The sequence below is a fragment of the Piliocolobus tephrosceles genome, chromosome 21, assembly GCF_002776525.5.
Source record: "Piliocolobus tephrosceles isolate RC106 chromosome 21, ASM277652v3, whole genome shotgun sequence".
Lineage (NCBI taxonomy): Eukaryota > Metazoa > Chordata > Mammalia > Primates > Cercopithecidae > Piliocolobus > Piliocolobus tephrosceles.
Genome location: NC_045454.1, coordinates 27258027 through 27275512, shown reverse-complemented (window position 1 = coordinate 27275512; position 17486 = coordinate 27258027). Strand labels below are relative to the sequence as shown.

The 17486-nt window shown below is 39.1% G+C and overlaps 1 protein-coding gene across 2 annotated transcripts in view; it reads left to right on the top strand.

The window, feature by feature from the left end:
* The first annotated feature begins 277 nt into the window (after window positions 1-277).
* The window catches only part of URI1 (URI1 prefoldin like chaperone), a 73403-nt gene continuing 56194 nt past the window's right edge, over window positions 278-17486 (top strand). The window contains exon 1 of one of the 2 annotated variants that reach the window (XM_023229048.1): window positions 278-735. In XM_023229048.1, coding sequence (XP_023084816.1) covers window positions 613-735 — 123 coding nt within the window. In that variant the 5' untranslated portion in view covers window positions 278-612. The remainder of the gene's footprint in view (window positions 736-17486) is intronic. The other variant, XM_023229050.3, reaches the window with a different exon arrangement.

Sequence of the window (17486 nt, the reverse complement as noted above, 5' to 3'; positions counted from 1 at the left end):
AGCGCTTCCTCGGCGTGGTGCTTCTCTAGAACGTAAGCTTTTTTATTTTTAAGGTTCCAAAGCCTATATTTAGTGCTTTCATATACTTAATCTCAAAAAAAGAAAGACATATCGGTATAAAATGTAAGCTTGCTGAGGGATACAAACGCAGCCCAGCGGCAACCACCTCCAGCCCCAGCCACGCGGTCCGCACCCGTCTCTCTCCCGGGGGCGGGGCCTGCGCAGACTGGGCGTGTCGGGGGCGGGGCCGGCGCGCTTGCTTCCGGCGTGCCGCGTGGGGCGGGGCCTGTGGGGAGGCGCGGAGGAGGCGCGGCCGCCACAGGACGCCTGGCTGGGCCCGCACCGGAGAGGCGTCTCCGTACCTGGCGGCCGGCCTGCTACTGGGAGCCCGCTGCGGGGCGGCGGCGGCGGGGGCATGCGCGTGTGAGATGCGGCCGCGGGTGGCGCGGAAGCGAGTAGCGGCGGCGGCGGCGTTGGCGGGCGCGGCCTCCTGGGCGCGGGGCGCGCGGTGCCTGAAGGCGGGCGCGCGGGCGCTGGGTAGCCGCCGACCGCGCCGCCTGCGCAGGCGCTTGTTCAGGACTCACTCGCCGCACTGAGGCCCGCGGGCCCGTCATGGAGGCGCCCACCTTGGAGACGCCCCCCGAGCCCTCGCCCTCTTCGGCCTCGGCCTCGGCCTCGGCCCCGGTTCCGCTGCGCGCCCCGGACGTGGCGCGTCTGCGCGAGGAGCAGGAAAAGGTAACTGGCAGCCCCGCGCCGCTTCCGCCTCAGCCCGGCGGGCCGCCCCTGCCTGTGCTCCGGGCCGCTGCCCCGCGTGGCCTAGGCCCAGCTGCCCGGGCCCCCGGAGGGAACGGGGGAAAACTTTTGTCACGTGCTTCTGTTGTCTTTGTCTGCAGCCCTTTGACCTCGCAGCGGAGTGAGGGGTGTACAGCCTGTTCGCCTGCCCAGGGAAGGGGGCTTCTGAGCTGAAGGCGTGCGGCAGCGCGTGGGAATTTGGGGGCGGGGGCAGCACGCTGTCAACGGAAGCGTTAGCCTTAATATTTGTAGCTTGTAATATCCTAAACATTGCTTAAAATGTATGCTGTTTGTTGCTCTTTATTTGATTGCACGGAAAAGTTTTACTGCATTTGTCATGATAATGCTTCCTGTGCAATATTTGGTTATTTAATATTTGTAACAATATAATGCCATTTAAACATTTAAAAAAAGAGAGACAGAGTCTCACTATGTTGCCCAGGCTAATCTCGAACTTCTGGCCTCAAGCGATCCTCCCCCTCGCCTCCCCACCACCTCACTTCCCAAAGTGTTGGGATTATAGGCGTGAGTCACTGAACCCGGCTCATTTTTACAAATTTTAATTTCATCGTATAATAAATGAGTTTTAAACTACTGGTGAAGAGGGTACAAAATTTTGTGTTTCCTAGTGGGACTTGATATAAAGAAGAATTCCCAATTTAAGAAATAGTTTTATTATTAAATCTGATTTTTCTGTGGATTCTGTGGTCTTTCAGATTGATTCTGTCCCCTCAAGTGTCTTGAAATTATTACTTTGAAAAGCAGTATTTAATTTGCTTAAAATATTTCATGTCATTTATGGAAGAGCATCATGGATTATAAAGGGTTAGGAAGTTGCTTCAACACTATAAACAGTTTAAAAGTTCTTAACTTTTTAATTGAACATTCCTGTATAAGAACGGCTGTTTACATAGATACAAAAATATACTCATTTCAACTAGATGGGGGTTTTAATAGAATTTAAACACTCGTTTGCTTGGAAACTACCTGTTGGGATCAACTGCGAGAATCATTCTTTGTTCTGATTGGTTTATTTTATAGGTTGGATTTCCGTTTCTCAGCCATTTTTCTCCAATAACGCAGCTGTTAGGTTTGGAAGCCTGTTTTCAAGATGAAGGTTTAAAAATCCAGTGGCTAGCATGGTGACTCAAACCTGTAATCCCAGCTGCTTGGGATGTCAAGGTTGTGGAATTGCTTGAAGCCAAGGAGTTCGAGACCAGCCTGGGCAACATGGGGAGACCCCGTCTATACAAAAACATACAAAAAATTAGCCAGGCCATGGTGGTGCACGCCTGTAGTCCCATGTACTTGGGAGACTGAGGTGGGAGAATCACTTGAGCCCAGGAGTTTGAGGCTGCAATTGGCCATGGTCATGGCACTGCACTTCACCCTGGGCGACAGAGTGAGACCCTGTCCTAAGAAAAAAAAAAAATATACACACACACACACACACACACACATATATTTAACTTAACTAGTTTGGCCTCTTTAAATTATAAGACATTAATGTGTTTTTTTTTTAAAAGAGAAAGAAAAAGAAGAAAGAAAAATCAGCCCCTTATGAAATCTTACTCCTTTTGCCAAAACTTGGCATTTTTTATTCTTTCAGAGAATGTGACGCAGACCCTCAGAGGATGGTGTTTCTGTTGCCTTTCCTCTGCTGCAGTGGGGTAATTTCACCTCAGTGTATAATATGTGCATAATGCTGACCTGATACATTTTCTACAGTTTGGCGTATTAAAAAGATATCCTTAGTTTTATTCTGATGTTAGTGTGACTGAAATGCAAAGGATACTTTTTGGGGTGCTCTGAACAGCTTTCTGGTATCTTGTTGAGTTACATTGGAAGAGAGAGTAACTGCTTTTTCAGTTACAGTCTTGTGGCAAACTGAATGACTGTTTTCTGTGGACACTGTGCTACCAAATTATTTTTCTTTGTTGTGTTAATGTTAATTTGGCACACAAAATAAGCACGTGTATATCTATCACGGGTATGTAAAATTATCCCCAGTTCAGGAAAAAGCGTGTAAGTATTTAATCTATCTTTATTTAATAGAAGCATCTGCCTCAGTGGACAGGAGACCCTCAAGGCCACAAAATAAACTGATTAGATAGTTGCACTGTAATTATAGTGTCGTACAGGAAAACTACCCAGTAAATCGGCAGTGAAAATTTTTTGTGAAGCACTTTATTTAGGCTTTAAAGCCAGCCCAGTTGTGGGAGTACAGTGAGTTCTAGTAAAGTAGAAGCGTAGTGACATCCTGAGTGTAGAAGGGGAAAATGTCATAGTAGTTTTATATGTGGCACTTAGTATTCCTTTATGTAAGTTGAATCAAAAATGCTTTTAAGCTCTTGGCCTTTCCCTACATGGGTTTTGTGAGACAGAGTTAAACTCTGCAGAAAATGATTTGAATGACTGTTTTCAGTTTCCCCTGGGAGGGTACCTACCTAGTTGGCTCTAGATGCAGAGAGAGAAATGAGTTCCTTACATACAGTGGGTGCCTTAGGCTTAGGGCATAATCTTCTCTGGGAGTCTTGATTGAGAGGGGCTGGTAGGTAATGTGGCTTAAATGTTGCTCATTAGTTTTGTTCTTTCTTTTTTTCCAAATTGAGCTAAGGAGTATAACAAGTTTTACCCTCTCTCTGTTTTTTTATTGTATATTCTCTGGAACATGGAATAAAAAGGACAAAAAATTGGCAAACTGAGGAAGAGGACAGACAAGGGGCATGAACAAGCCACGACCTCTGACAACATCTGTAGTCAGTGGTTAGGATCAAATATTTTAACATTGCTTTCACTTATAGAGTCAATGGTGAAACATTTCCAAAACAATTTGTTTTAGTTAAAACTTCGGTTGGTTTCTATTTTGATCTAGCAGAAAAACGTGAGAAACATTCCCTGCAGCTTTGTTTATAATAATGAGAAAAACTAAAAGTCTGACATTAGGGGATTGGTTAAATGAATCAGGAGCTATTATGTAGGCATTGAAAACTAGGCCAGTATGTATAGGGTGGTTCCAGTTATGTTTATATAAGTATTTACACATTTTATATAGGAAAACACTGTTGTTTTTAAAGTACACAATTTTATTATTTTACCTAAAAGTTTGTAGAATTGGATGTGATTTTTTTTTCCAAGAAAAGCTATTGATAAAACTTATTTTAATTTTAACGAAAATTGGAATGTTATTTTAATTGCAAAACACTTTCTGAGCCTGAAAAGCGGCTCTTAGCTGGTTTGAACGCCAATTAGGCAGGTTTATTTCTTGGTTACCTCAGAGCTGATATATATAATTTATTCAAACAACCATCTTCCAGTTGATTCCCTTTTTTCCGCCCTCAAAGGTTTTATTTAATCTTCATTTGTTACAAGATACAGGGAGAGGAGAGAAATTCAGATCATCCTTTTTTTTTCTTTCTTTTAACCAAATCGTTTTTACTAACAACAGTAAAATATTTGTTGGAAAAATGGAAGCTTAACCTGTCTAGACTGTGACCTATGCCATAAAATGTGTGGTCTAGGACTGTTGTGGAGTGTCTTGGGCTGTTCAGGGAGGTTTCCTTGTACTAAGATCTTGTTAAATCTGATTCTAAGAATTGCATTATGTTGAAATTTTGGTTTCTTGGCTAAGGTGATGTTTCTGAGATATCTGTATTTTATATCTCTAGATACTATTAGCTTTTGTTAGCAGAACTACCGAGATTTTATTGTAATATTTTAAAAAGTGGTATATCCAGTATCATTTTTATAGGCTTATTTGCAGGATAATAGTAAGATTAGAAAATTCATTAGGATAATATATTTGTAATTGAGTGCCTCATGTAATTCTCACTTGGAATTTTGGAATAGCTTATATTTCCTGATATAGAGCCTTGGGGAATTAAATGCATTAAGAGTAAATATTTTAAATTTTTTATAAAGCAGAACAGCTAATTTAACTTAATGGAGGATTTTCATTTCTTATGATAAACTAAACTGCACATAGTTTAAGGAACTGTCAGCCACGTAGGCCATATAACAACTATTCTTTCTAAGCCTAGAATCCATGCCATAGAATTTATGCAACAAATATTTAATGAGTATCTACTACATACCAGGCATGTTCTGCTGAGTGTGCAGTAATGAACAAAATACAGAAAGTCCTTACTTTCATGGTTACACTCTAGGGGTGAAGGCCTGCAGTTACATAGCCTTACCTTGGGTGTTTGGTAGGTAAGGCTAAGTAGAAAAACAGGAAGGTAAGAGGACTGTAGAGAATGTGGGATGTGAGTGCAGGGATGGTGTCTTCTGTAAGCCATCAGAGAGGGCTTCTCAGTTAGGTTCCATTTGAGCAGAAACTTGAAATAAGTAGGGAGTGACCTGTGTGAATATATGGAGGGTATTTTGGAGAAGAGCTTTCTAACCAGTATGAGAGCGGTACCAGATCATTGTAAGAGTTTTGGTTTTTGTATTTGTGAGATGGGAAACCATTGGAATGTGTTTTGAGGCTGATCTTAAATTATATCCATTTGTCATACATATGTGAAGAAATGGACGGATGGAATTACTTTGTAGGGAGCAACTCTGTGTGCCATGCATTGTGATCGATGTTTACAGATCCAAACTTAGGATTTTCATTAATAATGTTTATTTTTCAGATGAACAGTTTGTTTCTAGTTTTTCCTGGAACTTTCTCATGGTGCCTTTGTGTTTTCAGTTCCACTTACAATGCTTTTCTAACGTGGTTATACCAGTTTACCACTTGCTAGCAGTGAACTGAAGTTCTCCCTACTTCAGTCTTTACCACCATGTGTCTTTTCATATTTGCTGGCCTATCTAGTGATGAGTAATGAGGTTGATGACCTTTCCAAATGTTTGTTGGCTACTTGGATTTTTGTGTTTTGTTTTTGTGAAATACCTGCTCGTCTCTTAACTATTTTCTATTGGGATGTTAGTTATATTCTAATTGATTCATAGTAGTGACTGCCTTTCCAGTTACATATTGTAAGTTTCTTACCTGATCTGTGGCTTGACTTGGAGCACTTACAATGGTGTCTGTCCTTTGACGAACAGACATTCTTAATTTTAACAATTGTTTCCTTCATGGTTAGTGTTTTTTGTCTTGTTTTTAAGAGGTCTTTCTTACTACTCTTCTGAAGATATCCTCTTATATTGTCTAATAGAAGCTTTATTGCTTTGCTTTTCACGTTGAAAATCTACATTCTACCTGGAATTGGCTTTGTATATGGGGGGAATTGAGGTCAAGTTTCATTTTTTACTGTGTGGATACCTAGTTGCCCCATCAGTATTTATTGGAAAGAGTGTCATGTCTCCACTGCATTGTCATCTTTGTCATAAATCAGGTGACTGTGTAAGTGGATCAGTTTCTTGACCGTTCTATTGGCTTGTCTATTCTTGCAGCAAACCTACACTGTCTAAATCGTTATGACTTTGTAAGTTATCTTGATACCTGGTACATGGTAATGTAGTTTTAGTTGTGGTTCCTCAAGTTTGCCTTTATTTTATCCTTTCCAGTCCGTATGCTGTTCCTTTTTCTTGCTTCTGATACTGGCCAGCTCAAGCGGTAGTAGTGGGCATCAGGGGTCAACTTTTAAACATTTACCATTAAGTGTGATATTTACTGTGAGTAATTTTTGTATTTGCTTTTATCAGATTAAGGAAATTTCCTTATATTCCAAATTTGCTATGAGTTTTTATGAGTGGGTGTTGAATTTTAGAAATGCTTTTTCTAAATTTATTAATTATAGGTAATTTATTGAAAAGAGTATATTTGTTCTTTCTAATGTTGGAGTTACTTATTTTTTAAGAAAGGCATAGTTGTAAGAATATGTTGGCTTGTATAACCAGAGGCACAATTCCATTTTGTAGGTGGGTGAGTTTTCAGAACTCATTACTTGTAAGTTATATTTTATTTTAGATAAACTTCTTGTTGTTGTTGTTGGCACTTAGTATTGTGCCGGTAATGTGCCGTAAGAAGAGACAACTTTGATTTTAGTCCTTCGGAAGTTGTCAATAAACATAAAACAGTATTTCAAGGAGGAAAAAACCCATTTTCATTGTGTTAAGCTTCTCTAGATTGGAAAGAAAGATGTAATGGACCCAAAACGCTGGAGGGAAAGGGGGAAGAAGGTGCGTGGAATTTGTGATTTGGCCATAACTGCTTGATTTTGTTTTTCCACCTGTTGTTTTCATTTTGAGTTTAAAAACCTTTTAGCTTGTGTCACTTGCCTTAATCTCTACATTGATAAGTCTCAATCTTTTTAGCCTGCCATATGCAGTTTTTCACCCTTAAACTACACTACAACTGTTTATTTGAAAAATTATAAAACTACAGGAAAGGTGAAAGAACAATATGATGAACACTGTTTAGAGTAATCAATTAACATTTTGTCCCATTTGCTTTACTCTGTATGTATTCTTTTTTTTTTTTTCCCCCTTTCCCTCTGTGGAACCATTCAGAAGTGAATTGCAGACATCACCACATCAGTAATGCTGAAGCACATATCATTTTACATCAAGGTCATTCTTCTACATAACCATATCTTTTTTCACACTCAAGAAATTAACATTGACATGTACCATATGCACATTTTCTCAGTTTTTCTAAAAATGTCCTTTATAACTTTCTTTCAATGCAAGAGCCAAAGATTACCATGGCATTTGGCTCTCTTATCTCCTTAATCTTCTTTCATCTAAAATTACTCCCCGCCACCTTCTGTCTTTATGAAATTGGCATTTTTGAAGCGTTAGATCAGTTTTCTTGTAGAATGTCCCACCATTTGGAGATGTCTGATGAATGTAATCATGAAGAAACAAACATTTTTGGGAAGAATGTTACATAGATAGCTGGTTGGTGGCACATGCCTGTAGTCCCAGTTACTCTGAAAGCTCCGAAGGCTGAGGCAGGAGGATTGCTTGAGCCCTAGAGGTGGAGTCCAGTCTGGGCAACATAGTGGTAAGGTCCCGTCTCTGAAACACACACACACACACACACACACACACACACACACATGCGTACGCCTGATTACATAGATGATGATGACTTTTCATTGCGTCACATCAGGAGACACATAATGTCATTTTGTCCCATTATTAGTGTTGCTAGCCACTAGTTTAAGGTGCTGGGTCTCTCCATCATAAAGGTCCCTTTAAATGGTATAGTACTTGAAGACAGTGTAAATATCCTGTTCCTCAAAAGCCTATTGCCATGGATGATCCTTGCCTAAATCAGTTATATTGGTGTTTGCTAATTAGTGATTTTCTAACGATGTATTTATTAGTTTATGTTTTCCGATGAACAGGAACTCTAGAGGCCCTGCTCCTTTAGTTTTACAGTAAACTCATTTTTTTGTTGTTTCAAATTGAGAGTGATGTGATTTCTGTCATTCCTTTTGATGTTCAAATTGTTTTAAATTTGGCCAATGGGAGCCCCTTAAAGCTGGCTCAAGCATGCATTCTTTTTTGAGATGGAGTTTTGCTCTTGTTGCCTAGGCTGGAGTACGGTGGCATGATCTTGGCTCACTGCAACCTCTGCCTCCTGGGTTCAAGTGACTCTCCTGCCTCAGCCTCCCAAGTAGCTGGAATTACAGGCCCCTGCCACCACGCCAGGCTACTTTTTTGTATTTCTAGTAGAGACGAGGTTTCACCATGTTGGCCAGGCTGGTCTTGAACTCCTGACCTCAGGTGATCCACCTGCCTCGGCCTCCCAAAGTGCTGGGATTACAGGCATGAGCCACTGTGCCTGGCCTGTGCGTTCGTTTTTCATTATTTGATCATTACTTTGCTTTCTGGCGCAGGATGTTCCAGGCTTGCCTTGTAGTTTGCCTTAGTCCTGAAATTGACTATTTCTTCCAAGAGCCTTATAAAATAAGAAATGCTTAGAAACCGAGATACGGAGACAAGTAGTGCTGATTGCTGCTGGGGTGTTACTGCATCAAGCAGATAGTACGAAGGAAATATATTAACCTTCAGTATACCAGAACAAGCAGTCATCACCGTTTACCATCTAGGGCCAGTGGATGCGGTTTACTGTTTATATTTTTAAGTAATTTTTGCAAATAATCGACAGGTCTAAGAATAAGGGATAGTGAAAAACAATTTTATTGGAAAGTTTAATCAGAATTTAAACACAGCAATTCTCTTTATATTAAGCAAATCTTGATGCACACAGATTATAAGAGATTTAAGAATACTGCCACATGTCCTCTTAGAACAATGGGATTATCCAGGTTCTTGTTGCAAATTACTATATCATGAAGTCCTTCCTGTTGAATGACTGACTGGATAGGAATATCCTATTTGCTTTTTGTTCTTACAAGTATAGTGTTCACTCATGGAGTCTTTATTTTTCCTCGTTCTTATCAGTTCAACCCTTTTTTAATGTTCACTAAGTTTAGATGCATGTATTTTCTTCCTCCATTGGCATGGTCTCTTCTAGGGCTTACAACGATACAAAGATAAACCATTACAGAATCGCTGCTTTCAGAACCTATTTCTGGTGTCTTCAGGGCTTTTTTTCTCCTAGCCTCTGACCTCAAGAAGTTAAAAAACTTGCAGGAGTAGAAGAGGACATAGAATTTAGGGACCTTTTATTCTAGCAATCTTGTTTTATTGTGGTAAACTAAATATATTTAATAAAATTTGCCATATAACAATTCTTATGTGTATACTTTTCAGTGACATTGATTACATTCACTATTAGGTAACCATCACTATTCTTTCTAAAACTTTTTCAGCACCCCAAACAGAAACTGTACCCATTAAGCAATAACGCTTTCATTCTCCCCTCCCAAACCCCTAGTCATTTATGACTATACATTTTGTTGCTTTTGTTTTTGGTGTCATACCTAAGAATCCATTGCCAGATACAAGGTCTTGAAGATTTATACCTATGTTTCCTTCTAGGGATTTCATGATTTTAGCTCTTATATTTAGGTCATTGATCCATTTTGAGTTAATTTCTGTGTATTCATTGATTGTTGATTTTGAGAAAATTCATCTAGGATATTTTCATCTGAAGGCTCATGATCTGAGATTTAATTTGTGCGCTCATTTCACCATCATCATGAGTGTCTTTCTGCGCTATCCAATGTGGTAGCCATTAACCACATGTGGCTATTATCTTAAATTTAAAATTCAAATTAATTAAAATTAAGTAAAATAAAAATTCAGTTTTTTGGTTACAATGGCCACATCTCAAGTGCTCATTAGTCACATTTGGCTATTGGCTGTTGTCTTGGTCTGTGCTGATAAAGATTCCCATTATCAAAAAAAAAAAAAAAATTACTGGACTTCATTGGTCAAGAGTGCTACTAGCTCTTTATATTCATAATCTGATTCATTTAATTGTGAAGTATCTTTTCATCACTTTTTTCCTCTTTCCATGATAGGCAGAAAGTAAAAAAAATCTGAATTCTCAACTGTGTTTATTGAAAGCGAAAAGCAGACTACAAAGATGGTGTCTGTTATCGTTTATACTTTCTTGAAAGATGATGCAGTACCCTAGGCAATGCAGTAAGAAAACGGAAGGATGATATGTTTTATTGTTGATTGCATCATCCTTCTAGGTGCTTCCGTGATTCTTCCATTTTATCATTTTCTTATTGGTTTTTTTTTTTTTTTTTAAGAGCATAGTTAGGAATAGTTGATCATAAAATAATTACTAAGGTTATGATGAAATGGCTAGATGCAGGAAAAACATAATCACTAGGATCCTGTAGTGTATCTTAGACTTACAAAGACACTGTACCCATATGGTAATTGCAGAATAAAATGAGTTTTTTTTTTCTTCATAGGAAAATTTTCTTTTGATTCCTTGGAAGGCCTCTAAGAGGATAAAAGTCATGAAATATTAATCCTTGCAAATAGTTAGAACTACTCAAGAAAGAAACTAAAAAAAAACAAAAAACAAAAAACAAAAAACTGGGTTCAATGGACCTGCCTGTATACCCTGATACTTTGAATTCAAATCCATTACCACAAGGTTCTTAAATTTTCCCCAGTCTATATTTGAATCTCCCCTTCTTTCATAGTGAAAACCTTGGTTCTCAACATCTGTATTTATTCATTTGCTGTATCCTACAATATATACAAAATAGCTTCAGAATGAATACGTTAATACTACTGCCAATGGCAAACTTGTGAAGTAAAGTTCAAAATGTCTTTGCAGTTTCATTGGCTTTTGTATGATTAATGCTTTTGGGGTGTACAGTTAGGATACTGATCTCAAAAGTCACTTGAATTATTTTTTTCTGTGCAGTTATACCTTGGATTTTTATTTATATTGAATCTTAGTATTTGCTTTTTTATCTTTTTCACTTAATTGCATTTTATGCATACATGAAAATATTTACATGGTTCAAAAATCACAACTAAATCAAAAGTTATCCCTACTTGAGGTAATTCTGATTCATTCCCATTCTTGCTCTTACCTACCCCTATAGATAACCTTTTTTTTTTTTGAGACGGAGTTTCGCTTTTGTTGCCCAGGCTGGAGTGCAGTGGCGCGGTCTCGGCTCACTGCAACCTCCACATCCCAGGTTCAAACAATTCTCCTGCCTCAGCCTCCCAAGTAGTTGGAATTACAGGCACCCACCACCATGCCTGGCTAATTTTGAAAATATTTTTAGTAGAAATGGAGTTTCACCGTGTTCGCCAGGGTGGTTTCAAACTCCTGACCTCAGGTGATCTACCCGCCTCAGCCTCTCAAAGTGCTAGGATTACGGGTGTGAGCCAGCACACCCTCCCTAGATAACCATTTACATTCACTTTTGACCTGTTCTTCCTGTGTTTCTTCTTTAAAAATACTTACATGTGTTCACTTTGTCTCCCCTCCATACTGCTATCTTATATAAAAGGTAGCATATTTTGCCTTATGTTCATCTCATTAAATGATAAACCTGGGAATTACTCTGGTTCATAGAGATATTCCTCATCTTTTTTTCTTCTTTTTTTTGAGATGGAGTCTCGCTCTGTCACCCAGGCTGGAGTGCAGTGGTGCATTCTCGGCTCACTGCAAGCTCCGCCTTCTGGGTTCATACCATTCTCCTGCCTCAGCCTGGCTAATTTTTTATTTTTTAGTAGAGATGGGGTTTCACGGTGTTAGCCAGGATAGTCTCATCTCCTGACCTCGTGATCCGCCCACCTCGGCCTCCCAAAGTGCTGGGATTACAGGCGTGAACCACCGTGCCCGGCCTCCTCATCATATTTTGTGGTTTCATAGTGCTTTATGTCTGTGTCATCAGATATTCAGCTGATGTCTTATTGATGGGCATTTGGTGTTTTTCAGTCTCTTGATAGTACAGCTAATGCCTCAGTAAATCACTTTATGCATATGTTGTTTCTCATTTGTGAAGTAACTTAGGGTAAAGTCCTAGAGATGGATGACTGAGTCAAAGGCTAAATTTGTTTAGCTTTATCCATGTTTATAACCACCCTCTCAATGAACTATTACCTTTAATTTAATTTACAATGTGAAATAAAAAGATGTAAGAGAAATAGAAGAATATTATATCCGAAAACTAGGAATTCCTTGAATTGGCCATTTCCTGTGATCTTCATTGCCATTTTCCCAGTTACCGTTTTTTTCTTTTCTTTTTTTTTTATTTTTTCTTCCCGGGTTCAAGTGATTTTCCTGCCTCAGCCTCCCAAGCAGCTGGGATTAACAGGCACCCACGACCATGCCCAGCTAATTTTTATATTTTTAGTTGAGATGGTATTTCACCATGTTGGCCAGGCAGGTCTCAAACTCTTGACCTCAGGTGATACGCCCTCCTTGGCCCCCCAAAGTGCTGGGATTACAGGCGTGAGCCACCGTGCCCGGCCCAGGTATCATTTCTTACAAAAGAGGCAGTAATTCTTGGCTGGTCTTGGCAGTTTGGCAGTTCCACTTTTGTTCCTTTTCTATTTATTTTCCAGAGTAGTCTTTTTTTTTTTTTTTTTTTTTTTGAGATGGAGTTTCACTCTTGTTGCCCAGGCTGGAGTGCAGTGGAGTGGTCTTGGCTCATTTCAGCCTCTGCCTCCCGGGTTCAAGCGAGTCTCCTGCCTCAGCCTCTCATGTAGCTGGGATTACAGGTGCCTGCCGCCACGCCCAGCTAATTTTTTTTATTTTTAGTAGAGATGAGGTTTTACCATGTTGGTCAGGCTGGTCTCGAACTCCTGACCTCAGGTGATCCACCTGTCTCGTATAGGTGTGAGCCATGGTGCCTGGCCCAGAGTAGTCTTTTTAAGAATGCAAATTGGATTATATCATTTTGTCATTTTCCTGCTTATAATTCTTTTGGATATACAATTTATGTTTTGATATTTTAAAATGGATTCCAAGTTTCTGTTGACATCTGTAACTTTTCTTCTATTTTCATGAATGTATTAATCATAAAGTCTATTATATTTTATAAATGCAATATGTCAGTCAAATGAAGGTCTGCTTTTATTCTTTCCTCTTGGTTTCTTTACGGCTGCTTCTGTTTTTATAGATTGCCTTGTACCTTGCAATTTTGAACTGGATGCCCGATGTTGTGACGAAAAATCCTAGAGATTCTGGATGATGTTATCTTCCTTCAAAGTGGGTTAAGTTTTCTTTTAGCAGCCAGAGCAATCCTTATGGAGTATGTTGTCTGTTTTATACATTATGTGATTATGTGTGTGTAGCTCTGTTTCTCTGTTCGGTTCCATTGGATTATTTGCCTATAATTGCACCAGTATCACACTCTTACTATTAAAATTCCTGGCCGGGCGCGGTGGCTCAAGCCTGTAATCCCAGCACTTTGGGAGGCTGAGACGGGCGGATCATGAGGTCAGGAGATCGAGACCATCCTGGCTAACACGGTGAAACCCCGTCTCTACTAAAAATACAAAAACTAGCCGGGCGAGGTGGCGGGCGCCTGTAGTCCCAGCTATTCGGGAGGCTGAGGCAGGAGAATGGCGTAAACCCGGGAGGCGGAGCTTGCAGTGAGCTGAGAACCGGCCACTGCACTCCAGCCCGGGCGACAGAGCGAGACTCCGCCTCAAAAAAAAAATAAAATAAAATAAAATAAAATTCCTATAGCACTTTGTTCTTCAAGGTTGTCGTTACTATTCTGACCCTTTGCTTTTTTGTATATATTTTAGGATCAACTTTCTAATACTCAAAAACTAACATTAGTGGAGTTTTACTTGGAGTGCACTGGATCTAAAGATCAGTTTGAAGATAATTAAGATGTTTACAATATTAAGTTTTAAAATCTGTGAGCATTGTATATCAATTTACTTCTATAACTTTTCAGTATTAGCTTTTAAAAGTATACAAATCTTCATGTGTTAGATTTATTTCTAGATACTATTTTTTATTGCCTTTTGTAATTTACTTACTATTCTTTTTTTTTTTTTTGCTGGTAACATACTTGATTTTTACATATTGACTTGGTTCCAAATTTGTTTTTTTGTTGTCGTTTAAAAAATAGAGATGGGTTTGCTATGTTGGCTAGACTGGTCTCGAACTCGAGGCCTCAAGTGATCCACCCGCGTCTGCTTCCCGAAGTGCTGGGATTACAGATTTGAGCCACCATGCCTGGCCTAAATTTATTTGAATTCTAATTACTTGCCTATACATTCTGATAGTATCTGTGTAGTTACATACAGGCATGTTGTTTGTAAATACTGACAGTTGTATTCATTCCAGTTCTTAAGATTTTTTTATGGTTGTTTTGTTTTTTGCCCTAATGTATGGGCTAGGACCTTTAATGTAATGTAAAATAAAAGTTAGGACATTGGGCTTTACATACCAGGAGGGCAATTTTAAGTATTTCACCATACAGATGTTTGCAGTTGGCTTTTTGTAGCTACTCTTTATGAAAATAAGGACATTTTCTCTTGTTGCTAATTTTATCAAGAGTAGATGCTGAAGTTTATCAAATGTATTTTATATGTTTCTTGAGATAACAATATGGTAAATTACTTTCTTTAAAAATACTCAAATGCCATTGCATTCCTGCAGCAAACCCATTTGTGTAGGATGTCTTTACCTTGTTATATATTGCTAGATTAAATTTGATAATTTATTAAGGTATTTTGTTCTGTTACATGAGGCAAAATTCTGTAATTCTTTTCTCTTTTTTTTGACTAATCTACCAGCCGGGTGCTGTGGCTCACACCAGTAATACCAGCACTTTGGGAAGCTGAGGTGGGCGGATCACCTGAGGTCAGGGGTTTGAGATCAACCTGGCTAACATGGTGAAACCCCATCTCTACAAAAAATACAAAAATAAGCCGGGTGTGGTGGTGGGGGCCTGTAATCCCAGCCACTCGGAAGGTTGAGGCATGAGAATTGCTTGAACCCGGGAGGTGGAGGTTGCAGTGAGTTGAGATCGCGCCACTGCACCCCAGCCTGGGCAAGTGAGACTTGGTCTCAAAAAAAAAAAAGATTAACACTATTTTAAACCTATGATTTTCTTTTCTTATAATGTCCTTGTGAGGATTTGGCTTCAGAATTAGGCTGGCCTCATGAAACAGCTCCCGTTTTTGTATATCCTATAAAAGAATTTGTATACTATTGTTACTGGTTTTTGTGTGTATGTTCTGTTTTTGTTTTTTTGAAACAGAATCTCGCTCTCTCATCCAGGCTGGAGTGCAGTGTCCAATCCTGGCTCACTGCAGCCTGGAACTCCCAGACTCAGATGATCCTCTCACCTCCGTCTCCCTGAGTAGCTGGGACTACAGGAATGCACCACCATGCCTGGCTAATTTTTCTGTATTTTTTGTAGATACAGAGTCTCACCGTGTTGCCCAGGCTGGTCTTGAACTTCTGGGCTCAAGCTATCCATCTGCCTTGGCCTCCCAAAGTGATGGACTGCAGGCTAGTCAGCCACTGTGCCTGGCTGGTACTGTTTCTAACTTAAATGTTTGGAACAGTTCATCAACAAAGCTGTCTGGGCCCAGTGTTTTTCTTGGACATTTTGTATGGAGATTTTAATATACTACCTCAGTTTCTTTGAAGGTTCAAAGACTATGCAGATTTTCTGTTTCTAGTTGTATCGTTTTAGAAAAAGTGATTTTCAAGGAATTGTCCTTTCTAAGTTTTTAAGCTTATTGTCCCTCTGAGTTACCATTTCCTGTTATCTTTTTATTATCAGATTTGGTGGTAATGTCCTCTTTTTAATTACTGTAATTTTTAATTTGTGGGTTTTTTCCTCCCTTGATTTTTCTTCTTATTTCCCTCTTTTCTTTTTTTTTTTTTTTTTTTGAGATGGAGTCTGGCTCTGTTGCCCAGGCTGGAGTGCAGCAGTGCGATCTTGGCTCACTGCAAGCTCTGCCTCCCGGGTTCACGCTATTCTCCTGCCTCAGCCTCCCGAGTAGCTGGGACTACAGGTGCCCGCCACCACACCTGGCTAATTTTTTGTATTTTTAGTAGAGACGGGGTTTCACCGTGTTAGCCAGGATGGTCTCGATCTCCTGACCTCGTGATCCACCCGTCTCGGCCTCCCAAAGTGCTGGGATTACAGACGTGAGCCACTGCACCCGGCCCTTTTTTCCTCTTTTCTAAGTCTGCTTTCTACTTTATTGATTTCTTCTCTTTTTTTTTCTGTTTAAGATTTTCCTTTGGCTGTAATTTTTCTAGCCCTTTGAGATGATGGTTGAGGTTATTAATATTAACCTTTCTTTATTATAAAATACACATTTTGAGCTTTAAATTTTTCTCTAATCATTGCCTTAGGTACTCCACACATTTTGTATGTCATTTTCCTTAGAAGGCATTTAAAAATATTTTCTAATTTCTATTGTGATTTGCTCATCGACCCATAGATTGGAAATACGTTCCTTTTCAAACATTATTTTCTACTTATTTTTCTGTTTCTCTGGTGGAGTCAGGGTACACATTCTGCATAATTGAAATTTAAGTCTTGCCTTTTGACCTAATTTTTTTTTTCTTGGTAAATTTTTCATAATTTACTTGGAAAAAAATGTTAATCCTGCAGTTTTTGGGTTCAGTATATATCTGTTAGCTCAGGCTGCTTGGATATGTTCCAGTATTTTATGTCCTTGTTAATTTTTTTGTCTGCTAAGTCTATCAGTTATTGAGATATGTATTAATATTCACTAGGATTGTAGATTTATTTTTCCTCTCTTTTTTTTAACCTTTGCTTTACATATTTTATAGCTGTGTTATTCATTGTATACTTATAATTGTAATAACTTCCTGGTCAGTTGACCTTTTCACCATTCTGAGATATTTTTATCTCCTAGTAATGCTACTTGCTTTCACGTCTCCTTTGTTGGATAATAGTATGGTCACACCAACTAAATTTGTTTTGTCTATCTTTAAAATAAAAAATCTTTTAACTTCAGTCTTTTGGGTTCAAAGTGTGTCTCATAAACAGCATATTGTTGTGGTTTTAATATTCAGTCTGGATGTCTTTTCCTTTTATTTAGAGTATTTTAAGCCATTATATGTAGTAGGATTCCTGATATATTTAATTTTATCACCTTTCTATTAGACTTACATTGTATTTATTTTTTATCTAAAAAAATTGTAGTAAAATATAACAAAATTTACCATTTTAATAATTTTATTTTAAGAGACTGCATCTTGCTTTGTCACCAGGCTGGAGTGCAGTGGCATGGTCGTAGCTCACTGCAACCTTGAACTCCTGAGCTCAAGTAAGTGATCCTCCTGCCTCAGTCTCCTGAGTAGCTGGGACTACAGGTGCGTGCCATCGTGC